Source organism: Odocoileus virginianus, chromosome 15, assembly GCF_023699985.2.
Source record: "Odocoileus virginianus isolate 20LAN1187 ecotype Illinois chromosome 15, Ovbor_1.2, whole genome shotgun sequence".
Classification (NCBI taxonomy): domain Eukaryota; kingdom Metazoa; phylum Chordata; class Mammalia; order Artiodactyla; family Cervidae; genus Odocoileus; species Odocoileus virginianus.
In genome coordinates, this window is record NC_069688.1 from 31,953,423 (window position 1) to 31,972,632 (window position 19,210).

At 39.1% G+C, this 19,210-nt stretch overlaps 1 protein-coding gene across 9 annotated transcripts in view; it reads right to left on the reverse strand.

Annotated features, from left to right (window-relative positions):
- The window catches only part of COLEC10 (collectin subfamily member 10), a 490,492-nt gene that overhangs the window by 104,368 nt on the left and 366,914 nt on the right, over positions 1–19,210 (reverse strand). For 4 of the 9 annotated variants that reach the window (XM_070477222.1, XM_070477217.1, XM_070477218.1 and 1 more), the window contains one exon: positions 931–992. The exons of the other annotated variants lie outside the window; for them this stretch is intronic. In XM_070477222.1, coding sequence (XP_070333323.1) covers positions 931–992 — 62 coding nt within the window. Of the gene's footprint in view, positions 1–930; positions 993–19,210 lie in introns of those variants that run through there. 9 annotated transcript variants of the gene reach the window in all.

A 19,210-nucleotide genomic window follows, 5' to 3' on the forward strand; every position in this document is an offset into this window, starting at 1 on the left:
CTGATTTCAAGAATGAGAATGAGAAAAATATCATTAGATATTTATACAGCTATTAATATAAAATCACAGAACTATGACTATAGGGTTGTAAAATCACCAAAGGGATAACTCTGTCTGGAAGATGCAACAAATAAGACAACAAATTCTAAAAAATAAATCTCAGTAAGAGGTCCAGTGAATAGCTGAAAAATTTTCCTCAATCACTACACATGTACTAGTGAAAGCCATGACTAATCAATCATTTATTTTGACAGAGCCTCAGCATCCCTCTCAACCCAGCTGACTACCACCAAAAAGTCACAGCTACTGTGGACCCTACTTGCCAATCTGGCTCAGTAAAAATGCAAGGAATTGTTATTTGTATAGTTCTGAGAGCAATTACTCATCTAAATTGCCCATTGCGAAAGGGTATCAATTCGATCAATTATTTATAGGGCCCAAGACCAAACACTGGAGGATACACATTCATTCCTTAGCTTTGTGACTATGGCTAGACCTTACATCAAAATTTCTTTCTTTGTCAGAAATGGGAAAATATTTTTGAACATTTAAATGTTCAATATAAAAGTATTTTTATGACTACTTTGATAACTGAAGTGTTAAAACAACATAAGATGTGGATTACCATCATAACATCCCTCATAATACCAGAGGTATTGGCTTTAACTGATTTTTTTCTTAGTACTCTTGGAAATCTCCCATGGCATTACAACCCTCCTCTTTAGCTTGCAAAGCCCAACATAAGTATAATACACTGAAACTCCAAGGTATCCTTAAAGGGGGAAAGAAGTTTAAAATATGAGAGGGAAGAGATGGAAGAGTTCCTGGCTAGTAGTGTAGTGTCTTCAGAGCAAGGGTTTGAAAGCCAGATTATGTGTGTGTACATCTTGCATCTGCCACTAACTGTGTGACACTGGGCAAGTTACTTACTTGCTCTGGTCTTCATTTTCTCATCTGTAAAGCAAGTCCTAAATGCAGTACTTGGGTGCAATCTGAAAAATGACAAAATGATCTCTGTTTGTTTCCAAGGCAAACCATTCAATATCACAGTAATCCAAGTTATGCCCCAACCACTAATGCTGCAGAAGCTAAAGTTGAACAGTTCTATAAATACCTACAAGACCTTCTAAAACCTAACACCAAAAAACGATGCCCTTTCCATTATTGGGGACTGGAATGCAAATGTAGGAAGTCAAGATATACCTGGAGTAACAGGCAAGTTTGGCCTTGGAGTACAAAATGAACCAGGGCAAAGGCGAACAGAGTTTTGCCAAGAGATCGTACTGGTCATAGTAAACATCCTCTTCCAACAACATGAGCAATGACTCTACATATGGACATCACCAATGGTCAGTACTGCAATCAGATTGATTATATTTTTTGCAGCCAAAGATGGAGAAGTTGTATACAGTCAGGAAAAACAAGACCAGGAGCTGACTTGGCTCAGATCATAAACTCCTTATTGCCAAATTCAGACTTAAATTGAAGAAAGTAGGGAAAACCACTAGGCTATTTAGGTAAGACCTAAATCAAATCCCTTACAATTACACAATAGAAGTGACAAATAAATTAAAGGGATTAGATCTGATAGACACAGTGCTTGAAGAACTACGGACAGGGTTCATAACATTGTACAGGAGGCAGTGATCAAGACCATCCCCAAGAAAAATAAAAGAAAAAATGCAAAATGGTTGTCTGAGGAGGCCTTTATAAATAGCTGAGAAAAGAGATAAATGAAAGGCAAAGGAGATAAAGAAAGATAAACCCATCTGAATGCAGATTCCAAACAATAGCAAGGAAGGAAATGAAAACCTTCCTCAGTGAACAATGCAAAGAAATAGAGGAAAACAATAGAATTGGAAAGACTAGAGATCGCTTCAAGAAAATTAGAGAAACCAAGGGAACATTTCATGTAAAGATGGGCACAGTAAAGGACAGAGATGGTATCGACCTAACAGAATCAGAAGATATTAAGAAAAGGAGGAAAGAATACACAGAACTATACAGAAAAGATCTTAATGACCCAGATAACCATGATGGTGTGATCACTCACTTAGAGTCAGACATCCTGGGTTGCAAAGTCAAGTAGGCCTTAAGAAGTATCACTACAAACAAAGCTAGTAGAGGTGATGGAATACCAGCTGAGCTATTTCAAATCCTAAAAGATGATGCTGTGAAAGTGCTGCACTCAATATGCCAGCAAATTTGGAAAACTCAGTATTGGAGTTTTAGTACAGTTTTAGTACAGGACTAAAAAGGTCAATTTTCATTCTAATTCCAAAGAAAGGCAAAGTCAAAGAATGTTCAAACTACCACACAATTATACTCATCTCACACGCTAGTAAAGTAATGCTCAAAACTCTCCAAGCCAGGCTTCAACAGTACATGAACTGAGAATGTCCAGATATCCAAACAGGATTTAGAGAAGGTAGAAGAACCAGAGATCTAATTGTCAACATCTGCTGGATCATGGAAAAAGCAAGGGAGCTCCAGAAAAACATCTACTTCTGTTTTATTGACTATGCCAGGCTTTGACTGTGTGGATAACAACAAACTGTGAAAAATTCTTAAAGAAATGGGAATACCAAACCTCCTAACCTGCCTCCTGAGAAATCTGTATGCAGGGCAAGAAGCAATAGTTAGAACAGGACCTGGAACAACAGACTGGTTCCAAATTGGGAAAGGAGTACGTCAAGGCTGAATACTGTCACCCTACTCATTTAACTTATATGCAGAGTACATCATGCGAAATGCCAGTCTGGATGAAGCACAGGCTGGAATCAAGATTGCTGGGAGAAATATCAATAACCTCAGACATGCAGATGACACCACTCTAATGGAGAAAGTGAAGAGGAACTAAAGAGCCTCTTGATGAAAGTGAAAGAGGAGAGTGAAAAACCTGGCTCACAATTCAGCATTCAAAAAATGAAGATCATGGCATCTGGTCCCATCACTTCATGGCAAATAGATGGGGAAACAATGGAATCAGTGACAGGCTTTATTTTTGGGGGCTCCAAAATCACTGCAGATGGTGACTGCATTCATGAAATTAAAAGATACTTGCTCCTTGGAAGAAAAACTATGACCAACCTAGACAGCATATTAAAAAGAAGAGATATTAAATTTGCCTACAAAGGTCTGTCTAATCAAAGTCATGTATGAATGTGAGAGTTGGACTGATGCTTTGAACTGTGGTGTTGGAGAAGATGCTTGAGAGTCCCTTGGACTGCAAGGAGATCCAACCAGTCAATCCTAAAGGAAATCAATTCTGAATATTCTTTGGAAGGTTTGATGCTGAAGCTGAAGCTCCAATACTTTAGCAACCTGATGCAAAGAGCCGACTCATTGGAAAAGACCCTGATGCTGGGAAAGATTGAAGGCAGGAGGAGAAGGGGATGATAGAGGATGAGATGGTTGGATGGCATCACTGACTCAATGGACATGAGTTTGAGCAATCTCTGGGAAATGGTGAAAGACGGGGAGACCTGGCATGCTGCAGTCCATGGGGTCATAGAGTTGGACATGACTGAGCAACTGAACAACAAAAGCAAGGTTAATAGAACTTGATTCCTAATGATGTTGTGAGGCTTAAAGGAAATAATATGTGTAAAGCTTGCAACACTGCCCGTTACATAGTTAGCACACACTAAACAGCAAGGAGATCCAACCAGTCCATCCCAAAGGAGCTCAGTCCTGGGTGTTCATTGAAAGGAGTGACGCTGAAGCTGAAACTCCAATACTTTGGCCACCTCATGAGAAGAACTGACTCATTTGAGAAGACCCTGATGCTGGGAAAGATTGAAGGCAGGAGGAGAAGGGGACGACAGAGGATGAGATGGTTGGATGGCATCACCAACTAGATAGACATGAGTTTGAGTAAGCTCCAGGAGTCGGTGATGGACAGGGAGGCCTGGCGTGCTGCAGTCCATGGGGTCGCAGAGTCGGACATGACTGAGCGACTGAACTGAACTGAACTGAAATAGGAGATAAACTTTTATTCACTAAATAGAAATTTGTTGAGTGCTAAGTTCCATATCCTCAGCGGTGTGCAAATGCTTACCTCAACTCTCAGCAAATGCCAAATTTGTTCAGTTTAAGATTAACATTGTGATAGGGTGAACACAAGAATAATCTGTGTTTCTTATGAAAAGAGTTTCCTAGCTGTGAGGAAAACATCAAGACTGTTTACAAAACTTGTGATCTTACAGATAAAATATTGTGTAAAAAGAGGTCACCTTTCCCTTTCTCTTTTCCTCTCTTCCTCCTTCTTTCCTCCCTTTCTCTTTCTTCCTTCCTTCAATATTCTTTGAGAGTTTAGTATGCATTAGATTCTATGGTAGAAATCTGAAAATTTTGTATTATGGTGAATACCTCAGACATATTGGTAGTTTTGATATTGCTCATAAATCCAGTGATTGTTGAGAAGACAACTTGAATGATCCTGTGAAAGTGTAAATTGATTCACCACAGTAAAGCATTAAAGATTAGTTTCCTAAATTTCAGGGCCTCCAAATTTGTTATAATATTCTTCTCCATCAGAAAAAATATTATTGTGGATTAATCTCTAATATAAGTATACTTTAATATAAGTATAATATGAATTTATAAATCACATAGAAGAACTCCTGTAATAATAACATATTGCTTATTTAAAAATAATATATTGTTTATTAGAAATAATTAACAATAAAGAAATGAGATAAAATAAATGATCTAGTATTTCTTTTTGTACTTCCAAGAATTTCTCTGTGCACACCTCTGGGGTTCTCATACCTTATGTAGAAAACACCTCTTCTATGAGATTTATCTTGGCAAAAGAAGAATATATAACTATAAAATATGAGAAAATGTTTTCTTTTTATAAGACCAACATCTTGAGAAATATTTGGCCAATTTTACACTCTGCCATGCCAAATAAGACTTTACCACAGATACAATATGGAACAAAAATTTCTCAGAAAATGCAGTACATTTTCTTGAGATGTGTTACCTTTTAATTCAGAGTTGCTAAACCCACTTGCTAAATTCAACAGTAGAGCATAATGGTTAAGCACAAAATCTCTGGGGGCCAATTTCCGGGAATCAGATTTCAACACAACCATCCTTGGACGTGTTACTCAACTTTTTATGCCTCCATTTCTTCATTTGGAAAAGGTAGAAGGATAGTATGCCTATATCATAAAGTAGTTGTGAGGATTAGATAACTCCCTAGCACATACTGTGTGCCCTAGAGTTACTTTTTTTTTTTTTACTAACTTTGATAAAAATAGCACTGAAAAGCTAAGCTTCCTTTGCTTCATTTCTGAGTTAAACTACTTTACAATCATCAAGTGCCAAAGCACAGACTTCTTGAAGTGAGTTTAATCCTTAATCCACAGATAAGCAAATCAAAGGTGATTTACCCAGCTTCTCAAAGGAGTAGAGCAGGAAATCAAAGTCAGATCCCCATTTGTGCTGTGCCCCTGAATCTGTCCTTTCTATAGGCTTTATTCTAGGTGACCACAAATCTGTTCTTAAGGGGGAAGGGATCTGCATGGGAGGTTTGAGCCACTGGTGCCCCCTCCCTCCCTCGCTTGTCTGTGTTTTATTGAAATGAATCTCAAAGGTGAATTTTAAGGTTGACTGTTGGCAGGAGCATGTATCAGGGTAGGAAAGGCACTACCCTAAGGAGGCTATTGGAACACTGTGTGTGTTTGTAGTCAGGAATTCCAAGTTAGTGCTCAATGAATTTGCTAATTAGATTTTACAAACTGAAGCCACTTCTTTTCACTCTTGCTTAATTAGGAAGGAAAGAAGGGAAAAAGGGAGGAAGGCAGGGAGGGAGGAAATGTCGAGTACCTATTCAGTTCAGTTCAGTTTAGTCGCTCAGTCATGTCCGACTCTTTGCGATCCCATGAATTGCAGCACGCCAGGCCTCCCTGTCCGTCACAAACTCCCGGAGTTTACTCAAACTCATGCCCATTGAGTCGGTTATGCTATCCAGCCATCTCATTCTCTGTCGGCCTCTTCTCCTCCTGCCCCAATCCCTCTCAGCATCAGGGTCTTTTCCAATGAGTCAACTCTTCGCATCAGGTGGCCAAAGTATTAGAGTTTCAGCTTCAGCATCAGTCCTTCCAATGAACACCCAGGACTGATCTCCTTTAGGATGGACTGGTTGGATCTCCCTCCAGTCCAAGGGACTCTCAAGAGTCTTCTCCAACACCACAGTTCAAGAGCATCAATTCTTCGGTGCTCAGCTTTCTTCACAGTCCAACTCTCACATCCATACATGACCACTGGAGAAACCATAGTCTTAACTAGACGGACCTTTGTTGGCAGTTATGTCTCTGCTTTTTAATATGCTATCTAGGTTGGTCATAACTTTCCTTCCAAGGAGTAAGCGTCTTTTAATTTCATGGCTGCAATCACCATCTGCAGTGATTTTGGAGCCTCAAAAAATAAAGTCTGACACTGTTTCCACGATATTTAACCATCACAATTTAGTGGAGGTGGGCATTTTACAGGAAGAAACTGAGGCTCAGAATTTTGAAGTAACTTTCTCAAGATCACAAAGATATTAAAAGACACAGCCAGGATTTATTATATAGCTGTGTAAGGTCATCACACACACATCTATCTTAATCCTTCCCATGAGACACACCATTGTCCAGGCATCCAGTTTTCTGGAAAGATTATCTCCCTGAACAAAATGCAAGCCTCTGAGCTATCAGAGACCCAAAACTTAAGCACAAGCTGAATCTCAGTGACAAAAAATTACTCTTTTGATAATGATTCAGTCAATTTATCTCTTCCCTGAGCCTACAGAATTACAATTACTAGATTACTCATTTTCATGGAAATTATGAAAAATACTAATTCAGAGTAAACCGGGAACATAGGAAGCTAAGAAGGGGGGTGGCATTTTGGGACTTTCCAGCCTCCTCAGTGAGTTCCCAGAGGCACTCTTTCCCATACCTTATCCACTCACACCGCTTGTGATTGACTTGAGTCACATTATCATAAAAATATCTTCCCAAAGAGTTCTCAGTTTAAAAAAATTATTGTGTTCCATAATTCACTTAGAATTCATTGGCTTGCATTTTGAACTGCATTTTCCCATAGGATTAATGGTTTCAGTTAAGCTACCAAAACCTCTCTGACATATAACGTAGCTGAAATGTACTTAGTACCATACTGGTAAAGTGCAAATAATAGACTTGATAAGAAAATCCTTATAATTGCTAAAATTTAATAAATATGATCATAATAATTGTAACCTTGTACCAGGATCTGCATTTAACACAATCTCATGAAAATCTTCAAAGATATCATACCCCATTTTTATAAAGGAGAAAACTTTCTTGAGCTAGATTAAGTAATTAACCAAAAAACACATAATTATTCAATTTTCAGGATTTAAACTCAGATCTAATACAAATTTGATATTTCTAGTTCCTCAAGCTCTCTGAATGTTAATGTAAGAAAAAAAAAACCTGTCATCAAAGGTAAGAAATTCAATTTTACTTCCAGTTCTGTTGAAAATATGCTTTGGGCAAGTCCTTTGACTTCCCTGGACTTAATTCACTAGTGAACTGAACAGTTTGGACAACTGGTCTTTAAATTTATCTCGATGATAAATTTCTCATCCCCTCTAAATGCAGCCCTTTTAAAAACTTTGTTCCACAGCTAAAGTTTTTAGAAGTTTTTCTTTCTAGTCAATCAAAATACATCTCCCAATAATTTCCAAAAATTTTTCTCCTAGAACCATACCAAGTAAACCCATACGCCCTTCATCCATCCAATCAGTAACTGCACAAAGCAGTACCAGCATTAGGGAATCCAGAAAGGCTATAGTCAAGTGAGTACAAATGAAATGAAACTATTACAATTGATATTTAATACAGATATATCTGAGTCCAGTAGGAACATAGAGGAACTCTGTATGTCTGTCTGGAATATATTAGTGATGGTGTGGTTGACTGTACTGAAGCATTAATAGAAATAAAGACTAATATCCTAGGGGCTTAACACAAATTTACTTTTCATTCAAGTAAATTTCAGTGTGGTGTGGTGATACTTCTATGCAACTCTCTCCCAAGTGATAAACTAGGAGCCAGGTTGCTTCCAACTTACAGTTTTGTCATCTTTGATCCTTCACTTATAGCTGCATAGACAAAAACAGAAAATGGAAAATCATGCATAAGGTTTTGTGGCTATGGTTGTAAATCACTTTTATCACTTCTGATCACATTTCCCTGGCAAGAACTCAGTCACGTGGTCCTAGCTCCTTGCAGTGCTGACTGGGAAATGTACTCTTCCAGTATTTCCAGAGATCAAATTGTTTGGTGCTCAAATTGTATTATGTTTCTTATAAGAATCCAGGGAGTTTACATTGCAGAATTGCAAATAAGTTAAGATTTGAAAAATGAGCAGGAGTTTTACAGATGATAAATATGATGGAGGTGTTTGGGTTAGAAAGAAATTCCTGAGCAAAGATCCAGACAGATCCAAAAAAACAACATGGCAGGTCCAGAGACCAGTATTTGTTACATAAATACTTATTGGGTCCATATCATCCATCAGTTCCTTTGCTTAGTGCTGTATTTATCTTGGGAAAACTGGATGTCTCGGCAAGAGTTCTCCCTAAGACAAATTCTTGAGCGAAGTTTCTATATTTAGAAAGTGATTCCCCAAAGCAAAAGTGAACACACAGGAAAGTGAAACAGAAAAGGAAGAGAAGCCAGTATGAGGTTGCATCTTCTAATTGGCCACTGATGCAAGCAACATGTCACTTGAGCCTGAGGGTTGAAGACTTATGTGTCTCATAACTGCTCTAAGAAGATTTGAAGTTGTGCACAAAAAATGTCCAATAGCATCTTCTTCCAGTACTGTCCACCTCTTATATTACTCAGATTCACTTTGGCCTTCCATTAGTCCAATCCAGGACAAAGTTCCATTTCAAAGGTAGTCAGTTATTAAAAGTAGATTAAGGGTACTAGCTCCAGTTTCTGCTGCTGTAACTGGTAACAAAGAACATGATTTTAATTCATTCTCTCACTCATATACTATCTGTTATGGGCTGAATGCTTGTGTTAGTTGCTCAGTCATGCCCGACTCTTTGCGACCCCATGGACTACAGCCCACCAGGCTCCTCTGTCCATGAGATTTTCCAGGCAAGGATGCTGGAGTCGGTCCCCATTTCCTTCTCCAGGGGATCTTCCCAATGCAGGGATCGAACCCGGGTTTCCTGCACTGCAGGCAGATTCTTTACCAACTGGGCTATAAGGGAAGCCTGAATGCTTATGTCCCCCAAAACTGTATGCAGTGAAACCCTAGCCCCCAATATGACTGCATTAGGAGATAAGGCCTCTACAAGTAGGGTTAGGCCCTAATCCAGTAGGATTATAATTAAGAGGCACCAAGGAGCTTGCTTTCTCCCCCTCTTTCATCACCTGGACCAAGGAAAGGCCAGGTGAGCGCACAATGAGAAGGAAACCATCTACAAGCCAGGAGAGCTCCCACCAGGAACCACATAGACCACCACCTTGATCTTGAATTTCCCAGCTTCTAGAACTGGGAGAAACACATTTCTGGTGTTTAAGCCACTTAGTCTCTGGATTTGACTATAGCAGCCTGAGAAAACTGACACACTATCCATTGAATATTTTTCTCACCCTTAGCCTGTTTTTGGTTGGTCTAGTGGTCTTTCCTAGTAGTCAAGGTTGCTTGCCTAATGATACGATCCAGACCTTCACTCCTGGGGACTTAGGACTCATGCCTTTGTCAGGTCATGGCCTGACATGACATACACTGGCCCATTCATCATAATCAATGGGTACAGAACCCCAAGTAAATATTCCCATTAATAAATGCTCCAACTTGTCTCCTCTGTAGAGTAACAATGCTAGCTCCTCATGGAAACCATGATCAGTTACCCACACCAGTGCTATAATCATTTCCTCACTTGCTGGTTCACTAGCATGAAGATTCCAGAGTGACTAAAATGTCACTCTAGCTTCACAAACAGTAGAACTCTTCCTTTTCCCTTTGGAGGTAAATCCTTTAGGAAAATAGTTCCTCAAGTCCATCAGAGTCCGAGCACAAATTTTACATGTCAGTTTCAAAAAACAGTGCCTATTTTTTGTGAATCTATTGCTTCTTGGATTCATGTACTTTATCTGTTGCAGATCCAGCAGCATCTCTTGATCCTTGACTCAATATATTTACTCTATTCTGAAGATAATGCTGAAACTGTGAGGGCAATATTACTGAGCTGGCACATTAGTTGAGTGTTTAATAAGCATTTCCACTATTCTAGTAGGCTTCTTGATGATTGAATCTAAAATAAGTTAAGTAGATCCCACAGTTATGATGGTATTTTAAGCATTTTGTAAGCCTTTAATTGTGGTACTAGTTGTAGCACTGAAGGCAGAAAAGGCAAACCCATATCTTTATATATGATAATTCCAGGAAAAATAAATCATCTCTCCCTCCAGGGTGGAAGAGGTTTGATGCAATCAATCTGCACCAAGCTGGCTGGTTTCACTGAGGGAGGGCCCCATTAACGGTCTATACACAAGTTAGCGCCATAGGACTAGGGAAAAATTTGTTGGTGTGGGTGAAGCACTGGATATATACAGTTCACTTTAGATATGTAGAGTTTGAAGAATGGGTTAGAAATTTAGATTTATACATTCAGATGATAATTGGGAACATCAGTATGGAGTTCAAGAGTGAGACCCTGGGCTGAGTAGGCTGGGGAATGAATAGCCTATAGATGGTATACTCAGAATAAAAACTTCAGTCGCAGAGAGACTGCTATTCATTCCTGCAGTTCTCTCAAGGATAATTCTTGGCAACTGTAAAGGAAAAGGGATAAGACTGAAACTGAAGCAACTTCAGTCTGTGATCCTAGGAAAGGTGATATATTAAGAGGATTCTTGGGATTTTTACTCTTGTTTTCCTTGATCATATAGTTGAGTTGCTAGAATAGGTGGTGGGTATCAAGGCTGAACCAGTACTTCGTTTGGAAGAAACTATTTCCCTAAGGATCAGAAAAGTTCTCCACACTTAGTTTTCCTGTAAATAACAATGACAGCTAACCACTTTTGAGTGCTTAATATATCAGCTATCATTTGAGTCTAGAACTTCCCTAAAAGTAGGCTGATTGCTGTGATGGGTTATGGTTTGGTTGAACAAATGTTCTGGTTTTCCCAGTAATATTTCAGTTTCATACTTCAGTGATATTTCAATCACCCAGTAATATATCAGTACTCTCCCGGGTAGCTCAAACAGTAAAGAATCTGCCTGCAGTGCAGAAGACCTGGGTTAAATCCCTGGGTCAGGAAGATCCCCTTGAGAAGGGTATGGCAACCCACTCCAGTATTATTGCCTAGAGAATCCCATGGACATAGGAGCCTGGTGGGCTACAGTCCATGGAGTCACAAAGAGTCAGACACAACTGAGTGACTAACAGACACACACACATTTCATTTTCTGCCTAGAGTACCAATCCGGGTGTTATTACTAATGTGCCCGATTTCATTCTCAGAAGTGTTGATATCTACATTATCCAGTCCTCCTAGTTATAAATATGATAAGATATCCAGTCCTCCTAGTTGTAAATATGGTAAGATATTGATCCCTTCAAGTAGGCTAGACAGCTTACCATAATTGGGAAACCCCAAGTTAGTATTCTCTGGCCTCATCCATTTGTCTTAGTGTGCTAGGCAATGTTACAATTTTTAATGTGTGCCACAATGTGAAAAAGGTACAGAATCTGGGCAACTTGCTTGGTATTATCATCTCAATTTTAGAGGTAAGGATATGGGTTAAGTGGCACAACCAAGATCAAACTGGAACAGAGAAGATAAAAATCCAGATCCCTATGGGAGAAGGCGAGGGGGGGATGATCTGAGAGAATAGCATCAAAACATATATATTATCAAGTGTGAAACAATCGCCAGTCCAGGTTGGATGCATGAGACAAGTGCTCAGGGCTGGTGCACTGCGATGACCCAGAGGGATGGGATGGAGAGGGAAGTGGGCGGGGGGTTCAGGATGGGGAACACATGTAAATCCATGGCTGATTCATGTCAATGTATGGCAAAAACCACTACAATATTGTAAATTAATTAGCCTCCAACTAATAAAAATAAATGAAAAAAAAATCCAGATCCCTCTAAATGATATCATCTTGCTTTCCAAGAATCCTTTAAAAGGACATCCAGTTAATTCATCCTATGCTCAGGGATGCCAATCACATACTCATTCTGTTTATGCTGAAATCATTTTGGGACAATGATATGAAACTCTATCAAAAAGAGAAATACTTCTTACTTTTTGAAAACAATTATGCCATTTGGGACCAAACCAAGTATTTTATTTTATTTTTTTTTCCATTTATTTTTATTAGTTGGAGGCTAATTACTTTACAACATTGCAGTGGTTTTTGTCATACATTGAAATGAATTAGCCATGGATTTACATGTATTCCCCATCCCAGTCCCCCCTCCCACCTCCCTCTCCACCCCATCCCTCTGGGTCTTTCCAGTGCACCAGGCCTGAGCACTTGTCTCATGCATCCAACCTGGGCTGGTGATCTGTTTCACCCTAGATATACATGTTTCGATGCTGTTCTCTTGAAACATCCCACCCTCGCCTTCTCCCACAGAGTCCGCAAGTCTGTTCTATACATCTGAGTCTCTTTTTCTTTTTTTGCATATAGGGTTATCGTTACCATCTTTCTAAATTCCATATATATGTGTTAGTATACTGTAATGGTCTTTATCTTTCTGGATTACTTCACTCTGTATAATGGGCTCCAGTTTCACCCATCTCATTAGAACTGATTCAAATGAATTCTTTTTAATGGCTGAGTAATATTCCATGGTGTATATGTACCACAGCTTCCTCATCCATTCGTCTGCTGATGGGCATCTAGGTTGCTTCCATGTCCTGGCTATTATAAACAGTGCTGCGATGAACATTGGGGTGCACGTGTCTCTTTCGGATCTGGTTTCCTCAGTGTGTATGCCTAGAAGTGGGATTGCTGGGTCATATGGCAGATCTATTTCCAGCTTTTTAAGGAATCTCCACACTGTTTTCCATAGTGGCTGTACTAATTTGCATTCCCACCAACAGTGTAAGAGGGTTCCCTTTTCTCCACACCCTCTCCAGCATTTATTGCTTGTAGACTTTTGGATAGCAGCCATCCTGACTGGCGTGTAATGGTACCTCACTGTGGTTTTGATTTGCATTTCTCTGATAATGAGTGATGTTGAGCATCTTTTCATGTGTTTGTTAGCCATCTGTATGTCTTCCTTGGAGAAATGTCTGTTTAGTTCTTTGGCCCATTTTTTGATTGGGTCATTTATTTTTCTGGAATTGAGCTGCAGGAGTTGCTTGTATATTTTTGAGATTAATCCTTTGTCTGTTGCTTCATTTGCTATTATTTTCTCCCAATCTGAGGGCTGTCTTTTCACCTTGCTTATAGTTTCCTTTGTTGTGCAAAAGCTTTTAAGTTTCATTAGGTCCCATTTGTTTATTTTTGCTTTTGTTTCTAAAAGTCTGGGATGTGGGTCATAGAGGATCCTGCTGTGATTTATGTCGGAGAGTGTTTTGCCTATGTTCTCCTCTAGGAGTTTTATAGTTTCTGGTCTTACATTGAGATCTTTAATCCATTTTGAGTTTATTTTTGTGTATGGTGTTAGAAAGTGTTCTAGTTTCATTCTTTTACAGGTGGTTGACCAGTTTTCCCAGCACCACTTGTTAAAGACCAACCAAGTATTTTAGAGAAGTATTAAAACCAGTGAACTAGAACCTGATATAGAATATAATTTATTCTGCACACTATTTACATTTATGTGGCTCCTGACTTTGAATCCTCACATTACACTGAAACACAGCTCTCTCACCAAGCACAGTTTCAAAGTGGCTCAGCAGATGAAGAATCTGCTTGCATTGCAGGAGATGCAGGTTTGATCCCCGGGTCGGGAAGATTCCCTGGAGTAGGATATGGCAACCTACTCTAGTATTCTTGTTAAAATCTATGAACAGAGGAGCCTGGGTGGGCTACACTCCATGGAATCACAAAGAGTCAGACATGACTAAGCATTCGTGCACAACTTATTTACAAGTAGTTGAAAAACACAATCTGGTAAAGACTTTGACTTCTCTCCATTGTAACTGGCCACACAAAGAGCTTTCCTGAATGTTTATCTATACATTTCAGTCACTAAAATAGTAATGATATTCTCTTTGTAGTAGCAAGAATATTTCTCTTTGCAAAGTGTAAGTTCAATTGGAACTAAGTCAATGAAGAGAAAATTAAATCACATATGATTATGGAAAGAACTTTCCTGCCCTAAGTTATCCAAAGTTACTCAGTTATTGAGTGGAAGAGGAGGGAATTAAAGCCAGATTTAGAGTGCTTCAAAAGTCCAGGGTTTTGAAATGATATTCAAAGATATCTTTAGTGATTCATGTCACTCTCCTGGATCCCCATCGTTTTGAGACAATTCCTCAAGGCTGATTCAAATCCCTTTGCTTGGATTCTCTATCTCCAACTACAACTTTCTAATTTTCTCTAATTCCAGTAAAGTACTTTCTTTAGCATCATTAAAGTTTCCAGTTTCTCAGTCTCATCTCTCAATAATCTAAAACCATTCATTTATTTCTGGCTTTACTTTCTGATACTAGCCAGGTAATACTTTTGGCCAACAATTTCCACAAAGCTTTTACCCCAATACTATTGGATTCCCCTTCTAACTATCCTGGGTAGACTCTGCTGGCCCTTTTAATGAGACTCCTTTGTGAAGCAATGTAATTAACTAGATAAGAACTTGAAGAGACTTGAAGGCATTTGGTCACTGGAACAGAACATTCAAGCCTTGTAAATAAAATACCATCATCCAGAAAATTTGGTCTACGTGATCCCATTTATTCTGGTCCATTAAGTGACTGGTTACATATTTTGAGCATTTGGGTGTCAGCCCCTAACCATGGTTTTTCAGTTCCTTTTGAGCACAAATAATATTTAATATCTTAATGCTAAGATCCCATAAGCCTTGAGGCCAAAAAAATAAAACAGAAGCAATATTGCAATAAATTAAGACTTAAAAAGGCCCACATAAAAAATCTTCAAGAAAAATAAAATTTAAAAAGTTTCTTCTAGTAATATGAAATAAATCTTTTTGGGGGGGGCCACGCTATGTGGCTTGAGGGATCTTAGTTCCCTGACCAGGGATTGAACCCAAGCCCTTGGCAGTTAAAGTTCAGAGTCCTAAATTTTGGGCCACCAGGGAATTCTGAAACGTATCTTTTAATAGCCAAATGTTTTTAGGTATTTCATCAGGAAACTTTTAAGTTGCATTATTGTGATACAACTATTTCAAGAAAGAGGTTAGTGATGTTGTATTAATATATTTAAAGATTTTTCTATTAAATTAATGAAATTCATCAATTTAAAGAATATGCTTAATAAAAAGTACTAAAACTTTATGAATATATACACTAAAAAGCATACACAGGCACATTCATACAATCATATCAAATATATAATTGAGTATTGATATTTATGAAGTGGGACTATAATTAGACTTACTTTTTTCCCAAGTTACCTATATATATAAGATCAATTTCATTATTCATTGATCCTTGCTTTGTAAGGCACAGAGTAATAGAACTAAACTTATATTTGTGAGCATGAAAAGAAAAATTTTAGAATGAAAGTGATTGTCAAATTCAATATGGTTTTGATCTTTACCTCTGCAAAAACACAAATGGTCAAGCTTTGGTGTCATAAACTGTAAATTATGAATGCTAAAACCATAGAGGTGTTGTCATGATTCAAGTTTCCATTTTTAAAAACTCTAAGTGGTTATCTCCACTTCCTACTTTAAATTTGGAAACAAAACAATGTAATATTTAATCACTTTTACTGAAAGAATTACTGTTCAGGCTCAGCAAAAGTGGAATCGAAGGTGAAAGTGAAGTCACTCAGTCGTGTCCAACTCTTTGAGACCCCATGGACTGTAGCCCACCAGGCTCCTCCATCCATGGGATTTCCCAAGCAAGAGTACTGGAGTGGGTTGCCATTTCCTTCTCCAGGGGATCTTCCCGACCCAGGGATCGAACCCGGGTCTCTCTCATTGCAGGCAGATGGTTTACCGTCTGAGCCACCACGGATTCCAACCAGGTTCAGGTGGAAAGAATTCAAAGAATCAGTAGGTCTTGCAAGCCTTACTTATCAAGGAACACTAGTTCAGTTAACAAACACTTTTTGAGCACCCATTTATAGGGTTTCCCTGGTGGTTCAGATGGTAAAGAAACTGTCTTCAGTGTAGGGGACCTGGGCTCAATACTTGGGGTGGGAAGATCCTCTGTTGAAGGGAATGGCTACCCACTCCAGTATTCTAGCCTGAAGAATTCCATGAACAGAGGAGCCTGGCGGGCTATAGTCCATGGGGTCACAGAGAGTCAGACAGGACCGAGCGACTAACACTTTAACTTTTTATAGTTTACTCTTGATGCTGTGTCACTACATGGCATTTGGTCCATTGCTTTGGATCACTACAATATTTCATCTCCATGCAACTGTTTCATTTGGCCGGAGCAGGGCTTTCTGTCAAGGCAGTAGCTAAACCATTAGGGTCACTTTTCCCTCTCCTTCCTCTCCCCTCTTCAATCTACAAAGGCACTACTGGGATTTAGCCTCTAGGCAAAATGTAACCAACCTTGTTTTAGGATACCATTTGCCTGATCACCAGGCAAAACACCAGCCTGTTGTTTTTATTTCCTTTACTGTACTCTTATCAAAATGTGTGCTTTCCTTTCAATGTCCTACTCCTCATTTCCTGTCCAAACTTTTCTACTATGATACTAATTATTAAAAGCCTCAACTCCATCACCGAATGCACCCTATACATTCTGATTTAAGAGTAACCCCTAGGACACCTTAGACCCCTGTGCCTCATTCACATGGAATATTCTCCCATATTCATTCAGGCTCAGGGTTGACAGGAAGAGCGGGGCTCTCCCCATCATCACAATGATCTGTAGGATATGACTCTTCCACTCTTTGTTAACATCTCGTATCCTGTGTGAATTCACACAGGTGAATTTCATGTGAACTTGTCATCGTCTCCATCACTCCCTCTGCATTCATGAAAGGGTTTGCATTCATGATTGGCTTCACCACCAAGCCCACTATCTTTCTCTCCACCACATTTCCAGCAATCATTCTTAACAGCCTCAACATTTCTATCTATCCATCACAGTGGTCTATACCCCATCTCAATTACATTCATATGAACATTCTTTCTGCCAAATAACTGGGCCATTTTGGAAACGTCCTATGATTCCAATTCACTTACTCTTAATATACACAATGAACCAGATCTCCATTACTTTCCCTCACCACTTCTTTTTCAAAAATTTTTTCAGCTGTGCCCTTGGGCATGTGGGACCTTAGTTTCCCAGTCAGAGATTGAACCAGTGCCCCACACCCTTGCCCAATCACATTTGAAGGCAGAGTCTTAACCCCTGGGCTGCTGGGGAAGTCCCTCCCCTATCACTTTTGAAAACGTCCACCACCCTCTTCTGCATTGTGCTCCTTTCTCTGCTTAGATCTCATCTTCAGAAGTGCTTCCACTTCCTTGAGAACACATCTTAAATCACTTTCCCCTCGTCTTTATCTTACTCTGCCATTTTTTGCTGGGTGAAACTCAAGCTTGATTAAACTCAGCTATCCTATTGCTCTGTGCTTGCACCTAAGAGGCTATATGTTGCTAGAAGAAAGGACACAGGCATGCTGATAGACCTCATTTTAATTTATGAACTCTGCAATGCCTGATAATCCTACCACACTTCTCCAGAAAAAGTACTTCCTCATTCTCCAATCTACCACCATTTTCTGATAGCCACCCTTTCCTCCTATCTCACTCTCAGCTGAAAACATTGCAGGATAATTTCTCCCAAAACAATCAGGAAAGAAACAATTTCATCTTCTTCTCTCTGATGCTAGCTCTTCCTTCCATTTGCCTCTTCATCTTGCCACTGTCTTCTTCCTGTTTTATGGATCAGGTATCCTGCTCTCGTAGAAGGCCTTCCCCTCCACGGGTGCTCTGGAGACCACAATATCCCCTTTCTTTACTGCACATCATTTTCTTCCTCACCACAGGATCATTCATATTTGCCCACAAATTTCCTGGTAGCTCATGGGCTTTCCTAGTGGCTCAGAGGGTAAAGAATCTGCCTATAATGTAGGAGACCTGGGTTCAATCCCTGGGTTGGGAAGTTCCTCTGGAGAATGAAATGGCAATCTACTCCAATATTCTGGCCTGGAGAATTCCATGGACAGGCAGAGGAGCCTAGTGGGTTACAGTCCATGGGGTCCCAAAGAGTTGGACACAACTGAGTGACTAACTCACTTTCATGCCTTAATATTCATCTTTTAAAAAGACCCCATAATTCTTTTCAGTTTTCATTTCAGTATCTGCTCCAAAGGGTTTTAAAGAACCCTCTATACTCATTGCTTCCCCTTCCTCCATTCTATTTGTTCCTAGTCTTACTGTAACTGAACAGCCATTAACTGAAATAATTTTTTTCAGGGTCACCAACATCTTACATCTTCCGAAAGTCAATGACAAATTTTCTGTTCCCACTTTTCTCAACATCTCAGTAGGAGTCAACAAATCTGACTAATCTTATCTCTTAACTTCATTTTCAAGGTTTTTGAGACCATATTTACACAGTGTTTTTTCTCCCTTCTTGGGACATTCTTTCTCGATTTCCTTTACTGGCTTCTCTTTTTTCAGATCTTTAAGTATAGGAAACCCCTAGGGCTCTGTCCTCAGCCTTTATCTGTTCTCTAGAACACACGTCCTAAGGCGATTTTAACTAATCCCATGGCTTCAAATGTCATCTAAATGCCAATTTTCCTCATACAAAGTACTGCAATTAATCTCGATGAATAAACAAATGAATGGCAAAAGGGCAACCATTTCCATAATCTTGTATGTATCTTGTATATGTCTTACTCTGTAACCTTGGGAAAATTACTTAATGCATTTATGCCTCAATTGATAACATTACTTAATGTCTGGAGTTCTTATGAAAATTAAATGATAATGTACACAAAGCACTTAACCTAGTGCCTGACAAACAGGAAACACTCAATAAATTCGAACACAACAATACATTAGTTATATCAGGGATGGGCTATTATTTA